The sequence below is a fragment of the Canis lupus genome, chromosome 30 (assembly GCF_048164855.1).
Source record: "Canis lupus baileyi chromosome 30, mCanLup2.hap1, whole genome shotgun sequence".
Taxonomy (NCBI): domain Eukaryota; kingdom Metazoa; phylum Chordata; class Mammalia; order Carnivora; family Canidae; genus Canis; species Canis lupus.
The window spans coordinates 25,267,167-25,288,484 of record NC_132867.1 but is presented as its reverse complement, the minus strand read 5'-3'; the positions used below and the strand labels follow the sequence as shown (position 1 = coordinate 25,288,484).

Below are 21,318 nucleotides of genomic sequence, written 5' to 3'. Positions count from 1 at the left end.
AGCAAATAAAAATGGAAGGGAATGTAAAAATCATTTAGTCAACTTTTCTCCTTTTAAAGATGAGGAAATTAATACACAAGAAGCTAAAACCTAGTTAGAAACAGAGTATGAGGAGGACACACTTCATCCAGGTTCCAAGGTCAGTATGTTTCTCATTACTTTATGTTTAGGCACTGATTCACACTTATTTAAACTTATTTCATATTTGTTAAAGTAGAAAGCAAATGTTTGATTTAGTACTCAAGATTTTTTTTTCTTAAAGCAGGCTACACACCCAATATGGAGCTGGATGTGGGGCTTGAACTTGTGATGCTAAGCTCAAGATTCAGATGCTTAGCTCACTGAGTCACCCAGGTGCCGGTAATACTCAATCTTTTAAATACAATTTTAAATAGAGGAAATTTTACTGCAAGAACTTTTATTTTTAAATGCTTAAATATTGTAATACAGGTCTAATTTAGTTATAAAGACTACAGCTATAAAGGTAAAAGGCTAACAAAAAATATTTCAGGGTGCCTGGCTGGCTCCGTTGGTAGAGCATGTGACTCTTGCCCGGGGGTTGTAAGTTTGAGCCTTACATTGGGTATAGAGATTACCTAAAAAATAAAATCTTAAAAAAAAAAAATTTCTAAGGCAGACTTAAATGCTGAAATATAAATCTCCAAAGAAAAAAATATTACCTGGATATCTTGCAGGCAAATTTCATGAGCATCCAAAGAACACTGTAGTCTTGGTTCTAGCAGTTTCTTTAAATTGCCTATTGGCTCATTGATGTCTATAGCCTGGCTTACACATTCAGCTGGGGTGTAGGTTTGTTCAACAATACTAAATGTTAAAGGACATAATAGTTAATTATTTGTACCTTGGGCATTAAAGTAACAATATGCTGAAACCAAAATTCAATACACATTTCTGGTCTTTGAAACTCATTTCTGCATAGACACCATTCATAGTGGTAGGCCTAACACCAACTGGTATTGCCAAACCGAACACTACATTGCAGAGAAATGCAAGCTTGAAATTTAAAGCACCCTTACAAATAGATCTATATATATATATATATATATATATATATATACACACACACACATATATATACATACATAAACATACACACGTTTATATATGCCTATCAATATGTATACATACATACACACACATTTATATATGCCTATCAATAATGCATATACAATATTTAAAGGGAAATGTAAATGATACATTTTCAAGTTATTTTTAAAAATTTTAGGCCCAGAATGGAATATACAAATCTCCTCAAAATTTGTATACCATCTCTACTAATCAATTTCCTTTCCCGACACAAATAATGAGGTATGAAAGTAAGTTATATAAAATACTTACAATTTAATATAATCTGAGAACTACTGGTTATAATCAATACAGTTCAACATTAAAAAAAATCATATTCCTGCTTTGAAACTCTCAGAGACTCTTTTGTATTGTTATTTCATACTTTGAATTCTATGAAATCATAAATTCCTTAAGCGTAAAATCTTTGGCAAATAATTTTACATATTTTTTTCAAATCCTTATACGGAGTCAAAGAGAAGACAGACACCAAATAGTATCTGCTAAATTGGTGAATCTGGAATTCAATTAAGATTCACAGCACGTTTACTTTTAATATGATTTAAAGCTCATTTGTAGTCAAAAAACAGCATTGTGTCTTTAAAAATTTGTCAAGTTCCGTTTTCACATAAATTCCAAATATAATGCGATATATGTGAAATTCAATAAATGTATATAGCCTAAACTTTTTCTAATACTTTAAAAGTTTATAATAGACCATTCATGATTAAAAACAAAGATTAGGGCAGCCCAAGTGGTTCAGTGGGTTTAGCGCCGCCTTTGGCCCGGGGCGTGATCCTGGAGACCTGGGATTGAGTCCCACTTCACACTCCCTGCATGGAGCCTGCTTCTCCCTCTGCCTGTGTCTTTGCCTGCCTCTCTCTCTCTGATGAATAAATAAATAAAATCTTAAAAAAAATAAAATAAAAACAAAGATTTTTAAATAATAGTAAATTGTTACTATTATTTTTGTTACGGTAAAATAATTGGGTATTTCAGTTAAGCATTTCTACCAAATTCTTTAGCTATAGCCCAGTAGGTTATAATTTGTTTTTTTTCTGTAACAATCATTTTTTTTTTCGTAAAGATTTTATTTATTGGTTCATGAAAGAGAGAGAGAGAGAGAGAGAGAGAGGGACAGAGGCAGAGGGAGAAGCAGGCTCCATGCAGGGAGCCTGACACGGGACTCGATCCCAGGTCTCCAGGATCACGCCCTGGGCTGAAGGCGGTGCTAAACCGCTGAGCCATGGGCTGCCCCTGTAACAATCATTCTTTAAAAGAAATGTCTTTTGAAGATAGATCTGTAAAAACTTACTTTATGTGAGCTCAACAGTTAAAAAACTTTTATTTTGTTGCCACTATTTAAACCTTGGGCAACTTCATGCAAAAATCTGAATTTCTCATGAAAAAGCAGATGATCTCCTATCACTGGCCCTAAATTCCTGACCATCTATGTAGTACAGCTTCATAACGACAACTTCTTTTCATAGCTTCTTTACAGCTATTCCCAAGGTCAACATAGTAACTATCAATTTCTTTTATGAGACATCTGCAAAGATTTTTTTGTAGAGGGCCAAAGAGCAAACACCTTAGGTTATGTGGGCCATTTGTGTGTGTATACATAAAAATAAATATATGCACATATGTATGTATAAACACATATCCACACATACATGTATGTATCCAATAGTTGGGAGGAGAAAATAGCATACTCAAATATGTTGAAAAGCTCTATTAAAAATTTAAGGTTTTAAATCTCAGCTCCACTCAACACTTAGCAGTCCTGTCAATCTTAGTAATTTTGTCTATTCAACACAGAGAAGTTCTAGACCTTCACCATTCCATAGAAGTCCTCTAACTACTCTTTAGTTCCTTTTACTTTCAACATATTATCTCATCTCCTGACTTATAGAGAAATGTAGGGACCCTTAGCCATCATCTTCCTCAAACTCTTCTTGACTCTCAAATCTCTATTTTGACCCAGACTGTGTCCCTGGATTCTGAACTCATTACCCCTGTTCTACCTCCTTAATGGAGTAATATTCCATTACTATTCCAAAAACTAACACCTTTCACTGCAGTATATACTTAGTACCGTGCACATAACGATCCATATACCTGTATGTCTCCTCAAATTCAACATGGCCTCTACAATAGCAGGCCACATTGTATTTGTCTCACTGTGGTACTCATTCATATACTCCCGACAGTTCCTAGTTTATAGCAGTTAACTTATAGATGTCTATTACATTATTTCAGGTTATGAATTAAACTCTTTCTGGAATAAAAATAACCAACATTGAGGAAAGAACAAAGAATCAAAGAGTGCCCTAGGGGAAAGAAACTAGTACAATCACTTGTTTCATCACTATTACTACCATTAGTTTAAAACTGTCTTTCCCTCCCAGCTACAAAGCAATTAAGTCAAAGGTAAAAAAGCAATACATTATCCCCCAAAATGCTGAGGTGAGTTACAAAAAAAAAGGGGGGGGGGAGTGTCTCCTGAAAACTATGGCCTGATTCTTAGTTTTAAGTAGATACACTGATAATTATAAAAAGTAGTAAATTCAGAAAAAAACCAACCTTTCTTCTGTGCACTCTGGTTTCTCTGTCCCATCAATCTCAATTTCTATCAGCTCCTCTGCTTCTCTTTTAGTCATGGTTGGAGTATTTCAAAAGCTCAGTCCTGCAAAGAGTTAAAACTTGACATTTTGAAATGATCTCCATAAAAGAAATGCTATATAAAAAGCAGAAATCCAATTTAAATAAAAGCAGAAGAGGAAGTGATCTTCACATATAAAAGAAAATCCACAAATGAGATTTATATGAACCTGACATGACTTCATCGTTCCACGGTTATTTACTGGGATGTTTCTTGGCCCAAACTTAGTCTATATGCTATTTCAAGTTACTTCAAAATTAAGTGAAAGGTATGTCACTATTATACAGCATCCCGGTCTTAATAATGGATTCAAACCTGCACCTTAAAAATTAACATGGAGACAAATTATAGTTGTTCAGCTAAAAGCTGTACTTTAGTAGCAAAATATACTAAGCATTGTAATGATAGTGACAGAAATTAATCATAGCCAGTATTTGTGTTATAAATGACATCTTATAAAGGCCAGTACAATATTCTAAAACAGCAAAATAAAGTAACGAATCATTACAGATATGCACAATATTGCCAATTATATATTAGAATTTTTTTATTTTTTGGATGTGGTTTTATGTATTTTAAACCACTGATTTTTGATTCTCCTATGTAAAATTACCTGCTGCTTTAAACTACCATTAATACAAAATCATTGTAATTTTTAAAGTGCTAAGTAATGCAAAAAATAGCTGTGTATATTTGCATTTCTTTGTGGCCATTTCTGAGGTCTTCATGCTTTTAAGTTCCAGGTTGTTATTTCTCACTGTCGCCAATGAAATTGTCTTTGGACTCCATATGTACAGTCTCAGTCCAGAGCAGAATTTTCTAAGTTTACTATTACATCTAAGAAGGCACTTTTACGTGCTTCTGACTCTTTGACTTATAAGGACATTATCCTCTAAATAAATCTGGTATTGTATTCTATTATAATCAAAGGAGTCTCCCACTTACAAGATTTGATGAAATGAAGACTTCAGATATCCATTCTAATAATTAATAATAATAATAATAATATTTACTGAGCACCTAGCACAAGCATTAAAATGCTTTATAATCTTTACAACAGAACTATCTTATTTTGAGTCCACTCTCATATGAAAACTATCCAGAGGCTAAGTGAGGCTTGGCTGCACATGGCTCCGTGTTACACTTTAGGTGCAACAACCTAAGTACACATTCTAGGTGAGGCTGAACCACAGTTTATTCAAAGATGGGCTCTATATCGCAAACACAACACGAGTGCAAGAACCGCCACAGTCTCTAACCTGGGATGCTGCCACAGTCCCAGCTAACAGGTTTCCCTGTTGCTGTGCCGTTGTCCCCACTAGGGTCCATTCCCAGTCAATACAACAGCCAGCGCAATCCTTTTGAAAACTGAAGTCACAGCATAGCGCTCCTTTGACTAAGATCAGTTACCGTAAAACCTAAAGACTTTGTGGTGGCCAGCAAGGCTCTACAAGGTCTACCTCCATCCCCACCCCTCTAACTACTGCCTCTGGCTCCTACACTAGTGTCCTTGTTTGTCCTTGTATGTTCCTGCCCCCCAGCCTTTCTTTGCTCTTCCTAGCGGGTCTGCCTGGCATCTACTTCCCGCCAGCTGTCCTCCTGGCTACATACCTCACCTCTTTGATGTCTGCTCAAATCTCCTTTCCCCAATGAGGTATACCCTTACCACCCCATTTAATTCTGTAACTAGCCTCCTCTTTACCCTTTTATTCTATCTTCTTGTCCACAGCACCTGTCCATTTAACATACTTTATCAATAATTTCTGTATTCTCTTTCTCCATTTTATTATCATCAAAGCACAAAGACCAAAATTGCTCAAGAGTGACTTCAGGAACTTAAATTAGTCTAGATTAGGGACTTTGCCAGCTTCCCAAAATAGGAGGAGCTCTGCCGGGTCTCAATTTCTCAAGAACCAAAGTCTCTGGAAGACACAAGAACCCAAAGCCTGTGAATATGCGAAGTTACGTGGCAAAGGGGAGTTAGGATTACCAGTTCATCTTAAAATACAGATTATCCAGGATTACCTAATTGGATCTAACAAAATCACAAGAGTCCTTAAAAATGAAAGAGGGAATCTGTGGAGATCCAAAGTGATTCAAAGCAAGAAAAACACAACTGGTCTGCTGTGACTGGTTTGGAAGACAGAGGGAAGGAGTCACAAGCCAAAAACACAAAAAGCCTCTAAAAGCTGAAAAATGAAACAAATTCTCCCCTAGAACCTTTAGAAGAACCACAGTTCTGTTAACATCTGATTTCATCCCAGAAAGATCCATTTCAGACTTGATTTCCAGAACTATATATAATTAATTGATAGTTTATTTAAGCCACTAAATGTAATTTGTCACACAGTAGTACTAGAAAACTATCTTCTTTCCCACTTTAGAAGGGCTATAACTCTCCTTAGGTCCCACCATCTCCAGCAGTTGAGAAGCGGGTTTTCTGACAATTTAGTCTCTAAATATCTGGCACTGAAATCTAGGCTAATAAAATCTAGGCTAGTCTGATCCCCCCCCCCCCGCCCCTTATCAACATTGCTCTCACACCTGCCCTATAAAAAGGAAGAACAATAGGGGGATGGGGTTCTCCATGTGAGTTGATACACAACATGCACATCCAGCAGACTGCCTAGGCCCCAGCCGACTTTTGTTCAGGATGATGAAAGGATTAAGGACTTTTCTTGTTGACTGTGGACTAATTAAGTCTTCCCTTTCCCCAGTAAAACCTATCCTTTAATTGATGCTATACATAAAATGGTGGATTTCATTCCGAGCACTATAGCAAAACAAGTAATGACCCAGTAGGGACCTACTTACAGGACAACTTAAGCTCCACAAGAGCAAGGATATTTGTTTATAGATGTATACAAAGTACTTGGAATGGTGCCTCATCCTTAATAGCCATTCCATTAATATGTGTTGAAAAGATAAAAGCTGTAAGGACTATTATACATCAGATAAAATTGGCTCCAGATGCCTTCAAGGCTTAAACATAAAGTAAAACTATAAAGCTAATAAAAGAAAATGGTGGAGATTTTTTTGCAGTCTAAGGACAGAAAAAGATTTCTTAAAATTCCAAACATATAAACCATAAGGACAAATACTGATGGGTTTCATTACATAAAAATTAAGATTTCTGTTCAATAGACAGGCTACAGAGTGGGGAAAATATATTTCCAATATTCAAAAATAACAGGGACTAATAATTGGAATGTAGACAAAGAGTTCCTACTATAAGTTGATAACCTCAAAAAAAGGACAAATTAGAAAAATAAAGCATAGGAAAAGGAAATTCACATGAAAGCAAAGCAAAACAGCTAAGGATACGAAGAAATGCTCAAATTCACATCATCCCCCAAAATGCAATTTAAAACAAAGAACTCTGTACACCGTGTGTGTTGGTGTGTACAAGGCAAAAATTAGAAATCTGACTACCAGAATGTTAGTAGGGATGTGAGAATGTAAAAATCCTCTGCTGCTAGTGATGAGGTATGGACAGGTGTAGCTATTTTGGAGAATAATCTAGCAGCATTTGTTCAAGTATGCTTGTATTTATGACCCAGCAATACTCTCCTTAGATAAGCATTAGGCATTCTCACACTGATAATAGGATGTTCAGGACAGTTTTGTTGGTGATAGGTGGAAGTTGAAGCCAATAAGGGTATCCATGGTTAAGAAAGCACCACATGCTAGAAAACTTTATTAGAAGGTAGAAATAAAATAATGTATACACACACAATCATAAAAACCGATCTGTATTAGAAAAAGTGAGAAACAGAGTAAGGTTTATAGCAGAACACTTAAAAAGATCACTTATGGGGCACTGGGATGGCTCAATTGGTTGGGTAGCTGGCTCTTGGTTTCGGATCAGGTCATGATCTCAGGGTCCTGGGATCAAGTCCCACAGCGGGATCTAGCTGAGAGGGGTGTCAGCCTGTGGATTCTCTCTCCTCCCTCTGTTCCTCCCCAATCCTCACTGTCTCTCTCTAAAGTAAATTAATAAATCTTTAAAAAAAATCACTTCAGTTTTATTTTTAGGGCTTACACTCATCATCTACTCTTATCTTCATTACTTATTATTTTTTAAAATTATTATCTACTTTTATCTTAATTATTTTTTTAATTAAATAAGCTCCACACTCAACCTGGGGCTTGAACTCATGACCCTCAGATCAAGAGTTGCATGCTCTACTAAGCCAGCCATGTGCCCCCTCATAGTCAATTTAAAAAAAAAAAAGAAAAGAAAAAGAAAAACAGAAAGCAAGTGCAATTTCTGGGAATTATGGAAAAATAGAAATGAAAAAGTAACCAGAAGCTGAGAAACAGCCCTAAAGGCTTCTTAGCAGGGATAATGGTAGATCGACTTAAACACAAGCATTAAAACAGGGAGTTGTTGAAAAGATATCCTGTGATCTTACGAAAAAGTTACAGATTAGTTGCCCACAAAGTACCAAATAAAGTAAAAAAAAAAATGAGCCTTACATACTTGGGGGGTGGGGGGGAATCACGTTACTCATTGATCTCCTTTTCTCTTCCTCTAAATCTAGAGAAGCAGTGGAGAGGTTTGGGAAATTATTCAAATCTTTGATACCAGCGCTTGAACGAGTCTTAGCTCTTTTTCTGGAACCAATTCTCCAGAATTCTATGTCAATTCCTAAGAAAATGGAGAAGAGAACATTACTTGGAGCCTCTTCACCTAAGGACTGCCACCGGATGCCCTGGTTTCTCCTAGATGAGATCTAGCCTGGGGTTCAGAACACTTCTCAAAATAGATACAAATTAACTAAAAATTCCTAGAAAGGCTAGTTTTCTTTAAAAGAGTTATGTTGATAACATTCTCTTTTGGAGCCACAGATAAATGTGAGGACTGCATTTCTTCATTGCGGTGCATTATTAGTTTACAGATGTTAGGGCCATTTTGCCCACTGAAGGAAAATAAAGAATACATAAATGTAAGTAGCATAGTACAGGAGTACCCGGAGGACCGACGACGCATTTTCCCCAAGCTAACAAATACTTTTAAATACTGGAAGAAATGAAAAAGCGTTTTTGATTTTTTTTTAAATAAAGCCAACAGGTAAAGCCAGGGTGAGAAAGGGTAAAACACTTGGCGACCACCTCCCTCACCGCCGACTGTTGGAGGGTTTTTACTGTGTGATTTGTTTTCCAGGAATCTAGTAGACTTGGAAGTTGGAGAGAGACTAGACTCGACAGCTTTAATTTAGTATTCAGCCTCCCCATGGTGCCATAACTCACCTCAATTAAACATCTAACTCCTTATCTTGCTACTCCACGCCTCTATCCTTTATGGCACGTACATCGGCAGTCCAGGTGAAACTGCCTTAAGCCCACCTAGTGTCAGAGTATGTCTTTAAAAAGAAAATAAATAAATAAATAAATAAAGCTCGGAAAACCCAGATCAAGACCCCAAGAGGGCCAGGTCATTTCCCTAAAGTGGCTCCTGGAGAGTCGCCTCATTTCTTCTTAGGCTCGAGACAACACAGCTCCCAGGACTGTCATCGCTGCCCGGCCCTCGGCTCCCTCGGCTCCCGGGGGACCTTTCTAAAGCTCAGCTCCTCCCACGCGTCAGACCCGGCTTCGCTGCCGGTGGAATTTGCCAGTGGAAACTCTTTAGGAAGCGGACACTCCTCCCGAATCGCTACTCATCACCTCGCGAGGCAGTGCCAGGCACCGTTCTCCCGGCTGGGAACCCACACAAACCAGGGTCCCCAAGCGCACTGCCAACACGCACAAACGGCTTCTCTTCCAGGACGCAGAGTGCCAAAGACGCTGGCGAGCTGCGCCAACCCGTCGTCCTCCCTCCCCTTCTTAGACGTGCCTAAGGGAGCTCCGCACCCGCACCCTGTGCGTCCGCCAGCGGCCTCGGTGCAACTGTGGGGCAGTTCTAGAAAGGCCGCCGGCGGGGAGGGGAGGAGGGGAGGGGAGGGGAGGGGAGGGCGCAGCGCTGAGCTGAGCTGGCGAGGACACCGGCTCGGCACCTCCCTCGGACACCCCGGCGGCGCCAGGCTCCGGCCCCACCGCGGCGACGGCCGGGGCAGGCCGGGCGGCAGCCGAGAGCGCCTCGGGCGGCCCGGCCCGGGGGCGCGCGGCTTCCCAGGGGCCCGCGCCGCGCGCCCCTCCCCTCCGCTCCCCGCACGGCCTCCCCCGCCCCTCCCCACCCGGCTCCCTCAAGTCTCCACGAACGGAAATGGGAGTCACAGCGCCGGGGACCAGCGGAAACAAAACACAGAGGCGGCCGCGGGGGGGCCGCTGCGGGTGAGGAGGCCCCGGAACGAGGCCGGCCCGCGCGGGCCCGCGCTCCCTTCCACCCCCGCGGCCGCACTCACCCGCTCCGGAATCCGCCCCGTCGCCCCCACCCGCGCTCCAGAGCCGGCTGAGAACAGCAGGGGCGCGGGCTCCACGCGCAGCGTCTCCCTGAGTGAGACCCGCGGCTCCCGCGACCCGAAGTGTGAGGCCCCTGGGCCCTTCCCGCGGAATCGGCGCTGAGAAACTCCAACCCCCCTCCCGCCTCCCAGGCACCCCCGGGTCCGGGACTACAACTCCCAGCAGGTTGCGCGAAGCGAACGCCTGAGGCAACGGAGGCTCGCGAGGCACAAGAGAGCCCAACGCCCCCACTCCGCTTTGTTTTACACTCTCACTTTCGGGGCATACTAATTCCTAAAGCCTCAACAACCCCAAAGAACAGGATGCTGAGTTGGGTCTGGGAGGATTTTTAACTAGGGAACAGGCCGATCAAAGTGCGCATGCGTGCAAAAGAAGGCTTCCAGGAGGTAAAAGACAGCAGGTCAAATTAGGCGAAGGAAAGATGGCGGAGGCTTCGCCGAGGGACCCGGAAGCACTTACCCTCCACTTCCTCCTCCTGTTTGGCTTCTGTCTCACCTAGAGCCGTCCGGTCGCAGACCGCCTCCGAGACGTTTCCTGTCCGGTGAGTGTCGACCGACTGAAACGGCGGCCCATAATGCATAGCGATGGCGGGTAGGCGGGTGGGGGCGGAGCCAGGGCCGGAAGTAGAACGGTGGCGGCCGTGGAGACTCCGGCGGCTCGGCGCGGAGTGCAAGGTGACTGGGGGGGGGGGGGGGTGGCTCGACCGGCTTGGCCTCTCGGGACTCGGATTCTGGGTTTCTTGCCGCGGCCTGGGCTGTCCGGTGCCGCCGTCCGTCCGGAGACGGGAGCAGCCCTGTGCCCCGGGCACCTTCACCGCCCGGCCCGGGGTCGCTGTTGACCTCGCCGCGTTTGGGCCGTGAAGTGTGCGGCTGACTCCGTGTTCAGGCCCGGGGTTCCCTGCTCTGAGGGCGAAGCGGGGCGGCCCGGGGGGCAGGGAGGGAGGGAGGGAGGGAGGGAGGGAGGGGGGCCTGGGCCCGCGGCCCCGCTGCGGCCGCCCAAGGTCATTCCCTCAGGGCAGGTCTGCAGCCCGGGCCTGCCTTGGGGCGCGCGGGACCGTCTGCCCCACTGTTGAAAGCAGAACGTGCCCCGTAAGAGGGAGGCGGCTGATGGTGATGGTGATCTTTAACAGTTTGCACCCCGCCTGCAAAGACTGATAGTGGGGATCCCCGGGCGGCTCGGCGGCTCAGCGCCTGCCTTTGCCCCGGGGCGTGATCCTGCAGGGAGCCTGCTCCTCCCTCGGCCTGTGTCTCTGCCTCTCTCTCTCTCTCTCTGCGTGTCTCTCATGAATAAATAAATACAATCTTTAAAAAAAAAAATACGGATAGTGCTAAAACGTGGTCAGGCGGCTTTGCTTTGCACGCCCCCTGTCCAGCACGGTCGTCCGTCTCAACCCCAAGAAACGAGATGCCGACTGGGGGCGAAGGGGGTGCTTGAGTAGGGGTGAGGCCAGAGGTCGCAGGCGGGACCAAACAAGGTTGCCAGGAGGGAGAAAGAGAGCGGGTCGGTTAGGCGGGTTGTGGGTGGACCTTAGGGGTGTGCGCGGAAGAGGCGGGGGAGGGACTAACCCGTGGCCAGCCCAGCCCCTCTTCCCTGTGTGCGTCTCCGCCTTCCTGCCGCTGCCTCCCCCAGCCTGTGTCCCATCCTGTCACCTGTCACCGGTTCCCGCGGCACCCCATAGCGCCCGAATAGAGAATCTATCGGACCCGGTATTTCACGCCCAGTAAAAATAGTGAGATCGCGCGCTCATTATTTTTCTAGACAGGTTGAGCTTGAGGGCCCCATAGGACCTCTGAAGGGAAGAGGCCTGTGGAATGTGTGGGCTTGGGGTTCAGGAAGAAGATGAAAGTTAGAGTTGTGATTTGGGAATCTTGAATACTTAAAAGAGGGTGATAGAGGGGCGCTGGGCGGCTCCGTCCGTGGAGCCCGCAACTCTTTATTCCCGGTGGTGATCAAGCCCCCGTGTTGGGTGTAGAGCTTACTTTAAAAACAAAAAACAGGGCAGCCCTGGTGGCTCAGCGGTTTAGTGCCTGCCTTCAGCCCAGGGCGGGATCCTGGAAGTCCAGGATCGAGTCCCGCATCGGGCTCCCTGCATGGAGCCTGCTTCTCCCTCTGCCTGTGTCTCTGCCTCTCTCTCTCTCTATGTCTCTCATGAACAAATAAATAAAAATCCTTAAAAAAAAAAAAAAAAAAAACTTAGATGATAGAAAATGAAAATGGGTTTTACGTAGTAGAAACAACACAATTTTTGCCACAGTCGGCGCAAATTAACTGGGAATATATAGGCAGTGTAAATAGCTTTCTTTAGACTTAGTTTTATTATCTATAAAGGAGGGATACGAACACTGTCCTCTAATTCTTAACAGTATTACCCTAGCGGTACACGGAGAGAACATGTATGGAAGTACTTTGCAGAGTATTCCGGGCTGAACAAATGTTTGGTGGCCTTCTTGCTGAGTGTTCAGCACGTCCTTAAGTTGCCAGAAGGGAAGATACACCTTGAGTTGCACTATTTTTAAAATGGGTCTGCGTGTCTGGTCAGATTCTACAGTGCACCCTTCGGCCACATACTTCATTTCTAAGCCTTATTTTCTGTGTATGTAAAATGGGAATCATAATAAGTAGATTATTTGTTGTTTGCTTCGAGTCTTCTCGAGTCTTTTTCTCTGATAGAGTGTAAAAGTGACATACGGTGAATTCTTTAATTTTTTTCAGAGTGTGCTTTCATCCTGGCAGGTGAAGAGTATTTTGTTTATTATGGGAGTTCTTTTGGTAGGTTTCCTTTTTTTCCCCCAAATTTTTATTTAAGTCCTAGTTAGCGAACATATAGTGCAATACCGGTTTCAGGAATAGAATTCAGCGATTCATCATTTACATATAACACCATGTTCATCATTAACAAGTGCCCTCCTTAATCCCCATCACCCATCTAGCCCATGCCCCACCTCCCTCCATCAGCCCTTGGTTTGTTCTCTTCTTTTGGTGATCTTCATGTGCCATTCCAGGGCTTCTCAACCTTAGCACTATTGACGTTTTGGACCAGAGAATTCTTTTTCATGGGGAGGCTGTTTGTGATTGTTAAGGGTTGTTTAGCAACATCCCTGGCCAGTCACACCCAAGCCACAACAACCAAAAATGTCAGCTATCTCTTGGGGGGTACTGTCACCCCTACTCAGGAACCACTGCGTTACTACCCTACAGTCTTCTAACTTAGTGCTTCTTAAACTCTTAGTGGTAGAGGACCATTTTTACCCCCCAACCTTTGCAGCGACTTTGGAAGAATACAATGAAAATGAGGTACTGGAAAAATTAGGTGAAAGATGGTACAGGGAAGACACACAAAATACAGACTGACTTATTATTCAAGAAATATATATTACTCTGTCAAATTGCTATAAAAGTTTCTAAGTCCTTATTTCAATTGTATTACTATAGACCAGTAAGAATTTGTATACTACTGTTGGTCCACAGACCACACTTTGAGCACTTAATAGCAGTCCAGTGTTAGGATGACAATGGTTATTGTTATTAATAGGTAGTTTTGGGACACTGTGGGAGTCATGTTAGCGTGCCAGGTTTTCACTTTAATGTTCAGAAATTTTACCAAGCTATACTGAGGTGTGAATCTTTTATCTCCATTCCAACATAGGGTTGAATAAACCCTGTTTGACAGAGGCCACCTTTCTTAATCTGAGGGAAATTTCTTCTAATTATTTATGGCTTCCTTGTCTAAATTTTTTTTTTTATTTTTATTTATTTATGATAGTCACAGAGAGAGAGAGAGAGAGAGAGGCAGAGACACAGGCAGAGGGAGAAGCAGGCTCCATGCACCGGGAGCCCGATGTGGGATTCGATCCCGGGTCTCCAGGATCGCGACCTGGGCCAAAGGCAGGCGCCAAACCGCTGCGCCACCCAGGGATCCCGGCTTCCTTGTCTATTACTTCTTTTGGGAATTCTTGTTTCCATGTATTTTTGTAATTTTTTCTTTTTTTTTTTTTTGCATCTGATAGCTGAAATCACCTGTTTTATCCACTGAAATGTGTTAGTTAGAAGATCACTGTACTTTAGTTTCTGAAAGTAAGGACTTGGAAGTCTTTAAGTCCTTTTTTTTTTTTTTTTTTCCACTCTTTTATTGATTAGGTTGTACTGCTTGATTTTTCTCTTTCGTTGGTGGGCTCTGTTGGGCTGGTTCTTTTATGGTTGAGTTTTGTAGCAATTAGTGGAGTTAAAGCCCCACTATATGAAATATTTAGAGATATTTGGCAGTTATATGTTTTAAAGTATATTAACATGCTGGTGCTTGTTTTCGGTAACAGAATCACCATGATTCTTCAGAGGCTCTTCAGGTTCTCCTCTCTCATTCGATCTGCAGTCTCAGTCCATTTGAGGAGAAACATTGGTGTTACAGCAGTGGCATTTAACAAGGAACTTGATCCTGTACAGAAACTCTTCGTGGACAAGATTAGAGAATATAGAACTAAACGCCAGTAAGTGGTAGATAATCAATCATGGTGTAAATATAAATATCCAAAGTATTAAATTTTGAGATTGGGGGAAAAAATTGGTGTTTGAGAGTGTCTAAGATCTTCACTGAGGTGATCCCTGACATACAGGTTCATTAGATGCTCTAAAAGAATGTAAAGATCTTGATTCTTCTTTTAAGTTCCATTTTTTTTTTCCTTTTATGGGTTCCAAGGGAGAATTCTGTTAAATCTATTGTCATTTTAGATATATCATTATTATAATGTCATTTATTATAAACTAGAGTCAATTCTTAGAAGTACATGGGATCTTGAAATCATTTAGCAACTATATTTGAGAAAACTAAGTCCCTTAGACATTAATTAGCCTCAGGTCATAAAACTAATTGGAGGAAAAATATATTATCAAAATATTCTAATTCTCAATTTAGTGACCTTTCTATTACATCATGATTTGGGAGTAATGTATGAACACAGCATTTTTTTCTTTACTGCTATTTCCATAGTTATATATTTCTAGGAATATCAGAAGACAAAAGACTCTGAAATGGCATAAAGCAAATCCAGGATGATTATAGAACCACACCGTTTTGGAGATGAGTGATGACCTTAGCCATCAAATTCAACCCCCAAATTTTAGGAAAAGTGACATACGTCAGTTCAGTGTTCTGTTTTATTTAGCTGTCTAGCATGTTCAAAGCACTGGGCTATTAAACCGTGTTGGGCCACAGAAAGAAGCCATATTGCATTTCCATAATCTTGAAATCTGATAAGGGTAGAAAGCATGTAGGCACGTATAAAGTAGTATATAAGGTAAAACGGGTTAGATGCTAAGGTAGTGACATAGTTAATGTTGGGGAGTTCACAGGAAAGAATGCTCGTTTCTAGCTGGAGGCATTTTGGAAGAGGCAAAGGCAGCTTGTAAGAGTGATTGTTTTGTCGTGGCTTTGAAGGCACTGTTTAGTCCTTTATCCATTTTGAGAATATGGATAGCTCTGGATCATCCTCAGTTTAAAAAAGGTGAATAATTTACTCACATGATTTTCAAGCTTATAGCTTGAAAGGTTCCTCAAACCCATGGAAAGCCATTGGTAGATATCTACATCTAGGGGTCTCCCCCAGGTTATGAACAACCGGTGTGAAGGTTGGACAGATAAATGGGAGTGGGAGGACGATATCTTTTAGGAAGAAAGAATGAAGTGAGCTAAGGCATGAAAACTAGAAACCACAAAGTATCTTTGGGAAATTGTGTAATGCCGTTTCCCAGGAAGTTGGATATATACGAGGAGTGTAAGGAGCAGTAGCAATAGGAATGGGGTTGAAATGAGGGGATTATGAGGCTTTGATTATACGATAGGCATTTATAATGAATTAAAGGTTTTTAAGCAGTATGGTGGAGCGGAACAAGATTAATATTACTCTATTAGGATGATAATTTTAATCACAGAGTATTAGAAAAATTGGAATGTGCAGAAAAGGAAGACAGACATGATGGAAAATGTAATAATCCAAGCACTGGTTGATAAGGATCTTGGCTTTATAGCAGTGGGAATATATAAGTGATAGTCAAGGCATTGAGAGACTGAGAACTGATCTTGGTTATCTGATGGAGAGGCAGAGGAGAGGGAACAATTAAAGAACTCTGAGACTTTGAGTCTGAGCAACTGACAAAAGTTTTTGTCCTTGTCAGAACTAAGGAGGAAGAGAACAAAGGGATTAAAATGAAGACATTGTTATAAAATTCTGCCAACAATCTTACAGATCTTATCTCCATTTTTTATATGAGAAAAGCAAGGCTAAAAGTTTACAGTTTGTCTAAAATCATACAGTTTAGTGACATGTGCAGCACTGGTTGGGGGATTTGAGTGTTTCCTGTCCAGAGGTTTTGTAGTATCTTAGTGTTGATGCTGTTCGTACTTTATCCAATAAATTAATCCAGAGGTGTACTCTATTTTTTTTTTTTTTTTTCAAAGTAAGCTTTATGCCCAATGTGGGGCTCGAACTCAGAATTGCACGCTCTACCCACTGAGCCAGCCAGGCGCCCCTGAGGTGATCCCTGGCTGGTTTAATCTAAAGCTTTAAGATTAAACTCTTAGTCTAAAGAGTTCATTTATTTGTGCAAACTGTGTGGAAAAATGTTCTGCACATGAATTCTAGCCTGGAGTGCTGCTTTGACGCCAGCACTATGACCTTGGGCAGGTTATTTAACCTCTGTACCTTATTCATATGTAAAATGGGTATGATAATAGCAGTATTTCAAAAGATGTTGTAAAAATTAAGTGATTCAATAAATTAGCATGCATAGTATTTTTTAAGTGCAATAAACAAGTATCCTTTGAGTGTCTACTTTGTCCTGGTCACCATGCTAGATCCTGGGGATGTAATAGGATGGGCTGGGAGACATAGTCAGGTATATCCTATACCTGAGGTTATAGGTAATACCTGGCCTCTTTTTAATAAGAGTACACATTACAGTTATAACAGCCATCATCTATCAGTAACCAGTATAGTAGTGAGACTGGCTAGATCCTCTCAAAGCAGTTCCTGAGACCTGTGGCTCCCAGAGCTGGAAGACCATCATTAAGGTATCTGGTGGAAGGTTCTATCTTGGCCTGTACTGTCTTATTTCATTGGCCATTATCCACATGTGACTATTGAAATTAATTAATTATAGCTAAGTATAAATAAAAATTCAATTCCTCAGTCCCTTAGTCACATTTCTGGGGCTCACTAGCCAGATTTTGCTAGTAGCTACCTAATGAGACAGCATAGATGTAGAGCATGTCTGTCATTACAGAAGGTTCTATTCCATGTGCTGATCTAGAAGAAAATTGGGTCCATGACAATCAACATCATTAATAAGTTCTTAAAGTAGAGCTGTCTCTTTTTTTTGTGGAAATTCTGTAACATATATAAAGCCCTATGCTTTTAATAGGCATATGTGAAAATATTATTACCCATTTAATGGAATTCTCACTTATAAAGTTTGTTTATTGCTCATTGGTAGGTGGACAGTGACATGACAAACACAGAATTTATGCAAAGAATTAATTACATCTAATTGGCCCCACTGCTGGTCCATAATGCTATATTTATCTTCCCAAATTCTAGTTTTGTCACTTTATTGCTTAGCAAATACAATACAAACTCCCAGACTTAACACTCTAGGTCTCCCATGACCTGGGTCCTGCTGGCTTTTCCATCTAGATAGATGTCTTGTTCTTCTCCACATAAGCCAGTTCTTTATTACCTCCCTCCATATCTTTGCTTTCTCAGTCTTAGAATGTAGGAAATTAAAATCTGACCCAAATGCATGATGTGTCTCAAATGCCACCTTTTTAAAATGAAATTTTTCCCAGTTAACTCAGCAAAAGTGCGCTCTCCTCAGCTTGAGTAGCTGTTTGGTGAACCATGTCTTTCAAGCTTATCAATAACTTATAGCATAAATGTTTCTAGACATTTTTTTTTCTAAATAGCAAATTTCTGAGGATAGGAAATATTTGCTTCTTTGGTAGACCTGTATTATAAGAGACTTAAAGTTACTAAAAGACCTTTTAGAAGCCATTTAGTGGTGGCTGATTTAAATTCGGTAATAGAAATAAGTAACACATCACTGTGTCACTTCACTATGTGCCAGTCACTATGTTTAGTGGTACATGTGCATTTTCTCTGTAATTCTTATAATGCCATCGTTAGGTAGGACCTTCAGTTTTAGATGTGAAAACTAAAGTTTAGAGTGCTTCATGCCTTGCTGTGGTTTAGCAGTTTTAATAAATTGTAGAGCACACATTCAAACAGAAGCAGTGATTGACTCCAAGAGCCGTGGACTTAGCCATTTTATCTTACCGCAACTTAGACCTCAAGAGATTCTGACTTAATAAACATCCTTGATACTACAAATCTTGAAAGTTAGAAGTTCATTTGAAGTTGCCCCTTTTATGTGGAACCTCATCATAATAAAAGTTTGAATTGAAATTCAAATACTTTTTTCATAAAGAATATTTTTCCCATGTGAATACTTTTGAAAGATCTATTGAAACTTGATGCTGAAAAGTAATTTTGGTTTTATAAATTGGTGCGTGAGTTTTTACCTGGCTTATTTATACAACAGGACATCTGGAGGACCTGTTGATACTGGCCCAGAGTACCAGCAAGACCTGGAGAAGGAGCTTTTTAAGCTTAAGCAAATGTATGGTAAAGCAGACATGAATACGTTCCCTGACTTCAAATTTGAAGGTAAGTGTCTAATCATGGATTCATTCTTGTAGGAGATTAAGTTGAGCATATTTATACTTTACAATTGAATTCTTCAGAGGATTAAATGACAATCACATGTAAATTTATTAGGGCAATGATGTTTGCGTGTGAGGCTCTGATATAAATAAATGATTGCCGTTGGCATGGGAGATCACATAAGAGGTTAAATGGTGGGGATCTGAAATCAAACTCTCTGATCTTGGATCTTGACAAGATCACCTATGAGGTATGTGATCTTGGAATAGGTAATGGTGACTGTTTTTCATCTGACATTGGAGAGAGTTATATCTTCTTAATGGTTATTGTAATTAAATGACATATGTGAAATCAGTTAATAAAGAGCCTGGTTTATAGTGAGTGCTGAATAAATCTTTAGCAATTGTTATATTCCCATGTAGGTGTTGAAAAACAGTAGATATTCACTAAAGAAAAAAAATTACTAGATGAGTTAAATATTGAAGCCTTCTAGATAATGCATTTTATTTCACTATGACTAAGCTTGAACCTTTTTTCTTCCTTTTCTTAGATCCCAAATTTGAAGTCTTGGACAAACCCCAGTCCTGAAGAAATAATGTAAAATTTATTTGGCAATTTGTCCTAGATTAGTTGTACAACTGGATCAGAATAAACATGTTTCACAACTGTCAAATGTCCAGAGAACTGTCAAATGTTCTTTTAATTCTGGTTCCAAATAAATTATTTGGTGATATTGGGTGTACAGTTGAGTGTATTGAATTCTGTGTCTCAGCACCAATTTTAAATCCTCCCATTTGGTTATAATGAATCAGGTGGAGACCTTGCATAAATTGGCTACAACTTGCCCATAACCCACCAGACTGTTCTCAGTGTGCAGGACTACCCTTTAGAGGAGACTTACTGCCTGAGCGGAGCCACCCTGACCTAAGGAATGCTTGCTGCAGAGGGGTGTTATATCTGCTCCCAAAATATGAAGAAATAACTTATAAATATTTTATCATGGCTTTTCCAGGAAACTCAAGTTAGGTTTAAACCTACACAGGAACATCCATTGTATCTCAACTGTCATCTCCTCAAATGTTAGCTGCTTACACCCTAAGAGCCCAGGTCCCCTCTCTTCCCTAGCAGTTTCTGATCAGTCTATTACTGTGCTCCCCAGGTAGAGAAAGGAAAGCTGAGAGCAAATGGGGGTTCTACAAAGGAATCTCCTTTGAAAGAATAAGCTGTATAGTGGTGTTTTGCCTCAGTGATGGAAGATCCAACAACAAACACGGAACAGATAGGTGGCATAATAGACACGTCAAAATTTCAGTTCCAGTAGATGGCTCTTAAGGAAATTATTTTTAAGAAGGAAACTAGCTGTGCCTTTTCATGTCTGATAATCTCTGATTTGTGTCAATAAATATTGGATCTTAAACTCTTAAAGGTTTTCTTTTTTTTTTTTTTTAATGAAGTCCTTTAACAACCTTCTTTATGAGTTTAGCTCACTTCAAAAGAGAAATAGATTGTTACTGTGGTGTGCAATTCTAACCAAAGCCAAACCTGCTTGGGAATACCTTTCCCGGGGCACCTGGTTGACTCAGTGGGTTAAGCATCAGCCTTCGGCTCAGGTCATGATCGAGTCCTGGAATCAAGTCCAACACTGGGCTCCCTGCTCAGTGGGAGTCTGCTTCTCCCTCTCCCCTGCTCATTCCCTCTCTCGCTTGCTCGCTCTCAAATAAGTAAATAAAATTTTTAAAAAGTTATAAAGGAATACCTTTTCCAAAAGACCTGTAAACACTTCCTAATAATACAGGTGTGACTAAACTAGTAAGGTGTGCAGAATTGGAATTGGAGAGGGTAAAGGAGTAGTAAGTCCTGTTTCTTCCAATGATGCTAAGCAATGATATTCATTTGAACTACTTTTATTTAAATAACTGTAGACATTGAAACAATTTGATGTTTGATTATGGCATTATTTAAAGGTAATTGAGGAAGTCTGGTTGCTCAGATCCTATCTCTATCCTCCCCTGAAACAACACCCACCTGTGGCAGGTGAGCTACCTGGTTTAGCTTGCAACTCCCAGTCTAGAGAAGGTCCTGACCCTTTTCCGTACACGCTTCACCTCCCTTCTTGTTCCCTCACTTCCCCCACTTGGTTTAGTTGAATTTTACCTTTTATAATTTCACACCGACTTTCTCATACACTTGTTTAAAATCTGTCTTGCAACTCTTTGGAGTTTGCTAGAACTTCCCAATCTAGTCATTCATTACATAAACGTAAGGATTCTATTTGTGACTGTAAGAATACTGCATTAAGCACTCTACTCCCATGCCCTACATTCTAGGCCATATATTGCTCACTTTTGACTGTCTTCTCTAGCTGACATCTACGGTGGTGCCTTGAGTCATGGATGTTAAGGTCCTCATCTTTCTCAGAGCCCCTTCTTCCTGGTGAGGCTGCCCCGACTACAACCC

The 21,318-nt window shown here is 41.1% G+C and overlaps 2 protein-coding genes across 15 annotated transcripts in view; one reads left to right on the top strand and one right to left on the bottom strand.

Moving 5' to 3' along the window:
• GABPA (GA binding protein transcription factor subunit alpha) overlaps positions 1-11,070 on the bottom strand; it is a 36,209-nt gene extending 25,139 nt beyond the window's left edge. The window contains exons 1-5 of one of the 12 annotated variants that reach the window (XM_072806624.1): positions 10,093-10,281; positions 9,002-9,114; positions 8,232-8,399; positions 3,670-3,772; positions 681-825 (exon numbers count right to left, since the gene is read on the bottom strand). In XM_072806624.1, coding sequence (XP_072662725.1) covers positions 681-825; positions 3,670-3,746 — 222 coding nt within the window. In that variant the 5' untranslated portion in view covers positions 3,747-3,772; positions 8,232-8,399; positions 9,002-9,114; positions 10,093-10,281. Of the gene's footprint in view, positions 1-680; positions 826-3,669; positions 3,773-3,917; positions 4,066-8,231; positions 8,400-9,001; positions 9,115-9,415; positions 9,668-10,092; positions 10,297-10,609 lie in introns of those variants that run through there. The other 11 variants (XM_072806620.1, XM_072806622.1, XM_072806623.1 and 8 more) reach the window with 11 other exon arrangements.
• Positions 9,999-19,594, top strand: ATP5PF (ATP synthase peripheral stalk subunit F6). Of its 3 annotated transcripts, none has more exons than XM_072806635.1 (4): positions 9,999-10,691; positions 14,464-14,634; positions 18,740-18,864; positions 19,412-19,594. In XM_072806635.1, the coding sequence occupies exons 2-4, from the start codon at positions 14,471-14,473 to the stop codon at positions 19,447-19,449; spliced, it is 327 nt and encodes a 108-aa protein (XP_072662736.1). In that variant the 5' UTR covers positions 9,999-10,691; positions 14,464-14,470; the 3' UTR covers positions 19,450-19,594. The 3 variants fall into 3 exon arrangements, with proteins under 3 accessions (XP_072662736.1, XP_072662735.1, XP_072662737.1); XM_072806634.1 differs by having other exon boundaries at positions 10,643-10,824; XM_072806636.1 differs by lacking the exon at positions 9,999-10,691 and adding an exon at positions 12,868-12,919.
• The last annotated feature ends 1,724 nt before the right edge of the window (positions 19,595-21,318 follow it).

What these genes read in the sequence shown, in the direction of transcription:
- ATP5PF (XM_072806635.1), top strand. Translation starts at nt 14,471, where the DNA reads ATGATTCTTCAGAGGCTCTTCAGGTTCTCCTCTCTCATTCGATCTGCA. An exon ending in GAATATAGAACTAAACGCCA is followed by an intron (nt 14,635 to 18,739) that starts GTAAGTGGTAGA and finishes TTTATACAACAG; the next exon opens with GACATCTGGAGGACCTGTTG. An exon ending in CCCTGACTTCAAATTTGAAG is followed by an intron (nt 18,865 to 19,411) that starts GTAAGTGTCTAA and finishes TCCTTTTCTTAG; the next exon opens with ATCCCAAATTTGAAGTCTTG.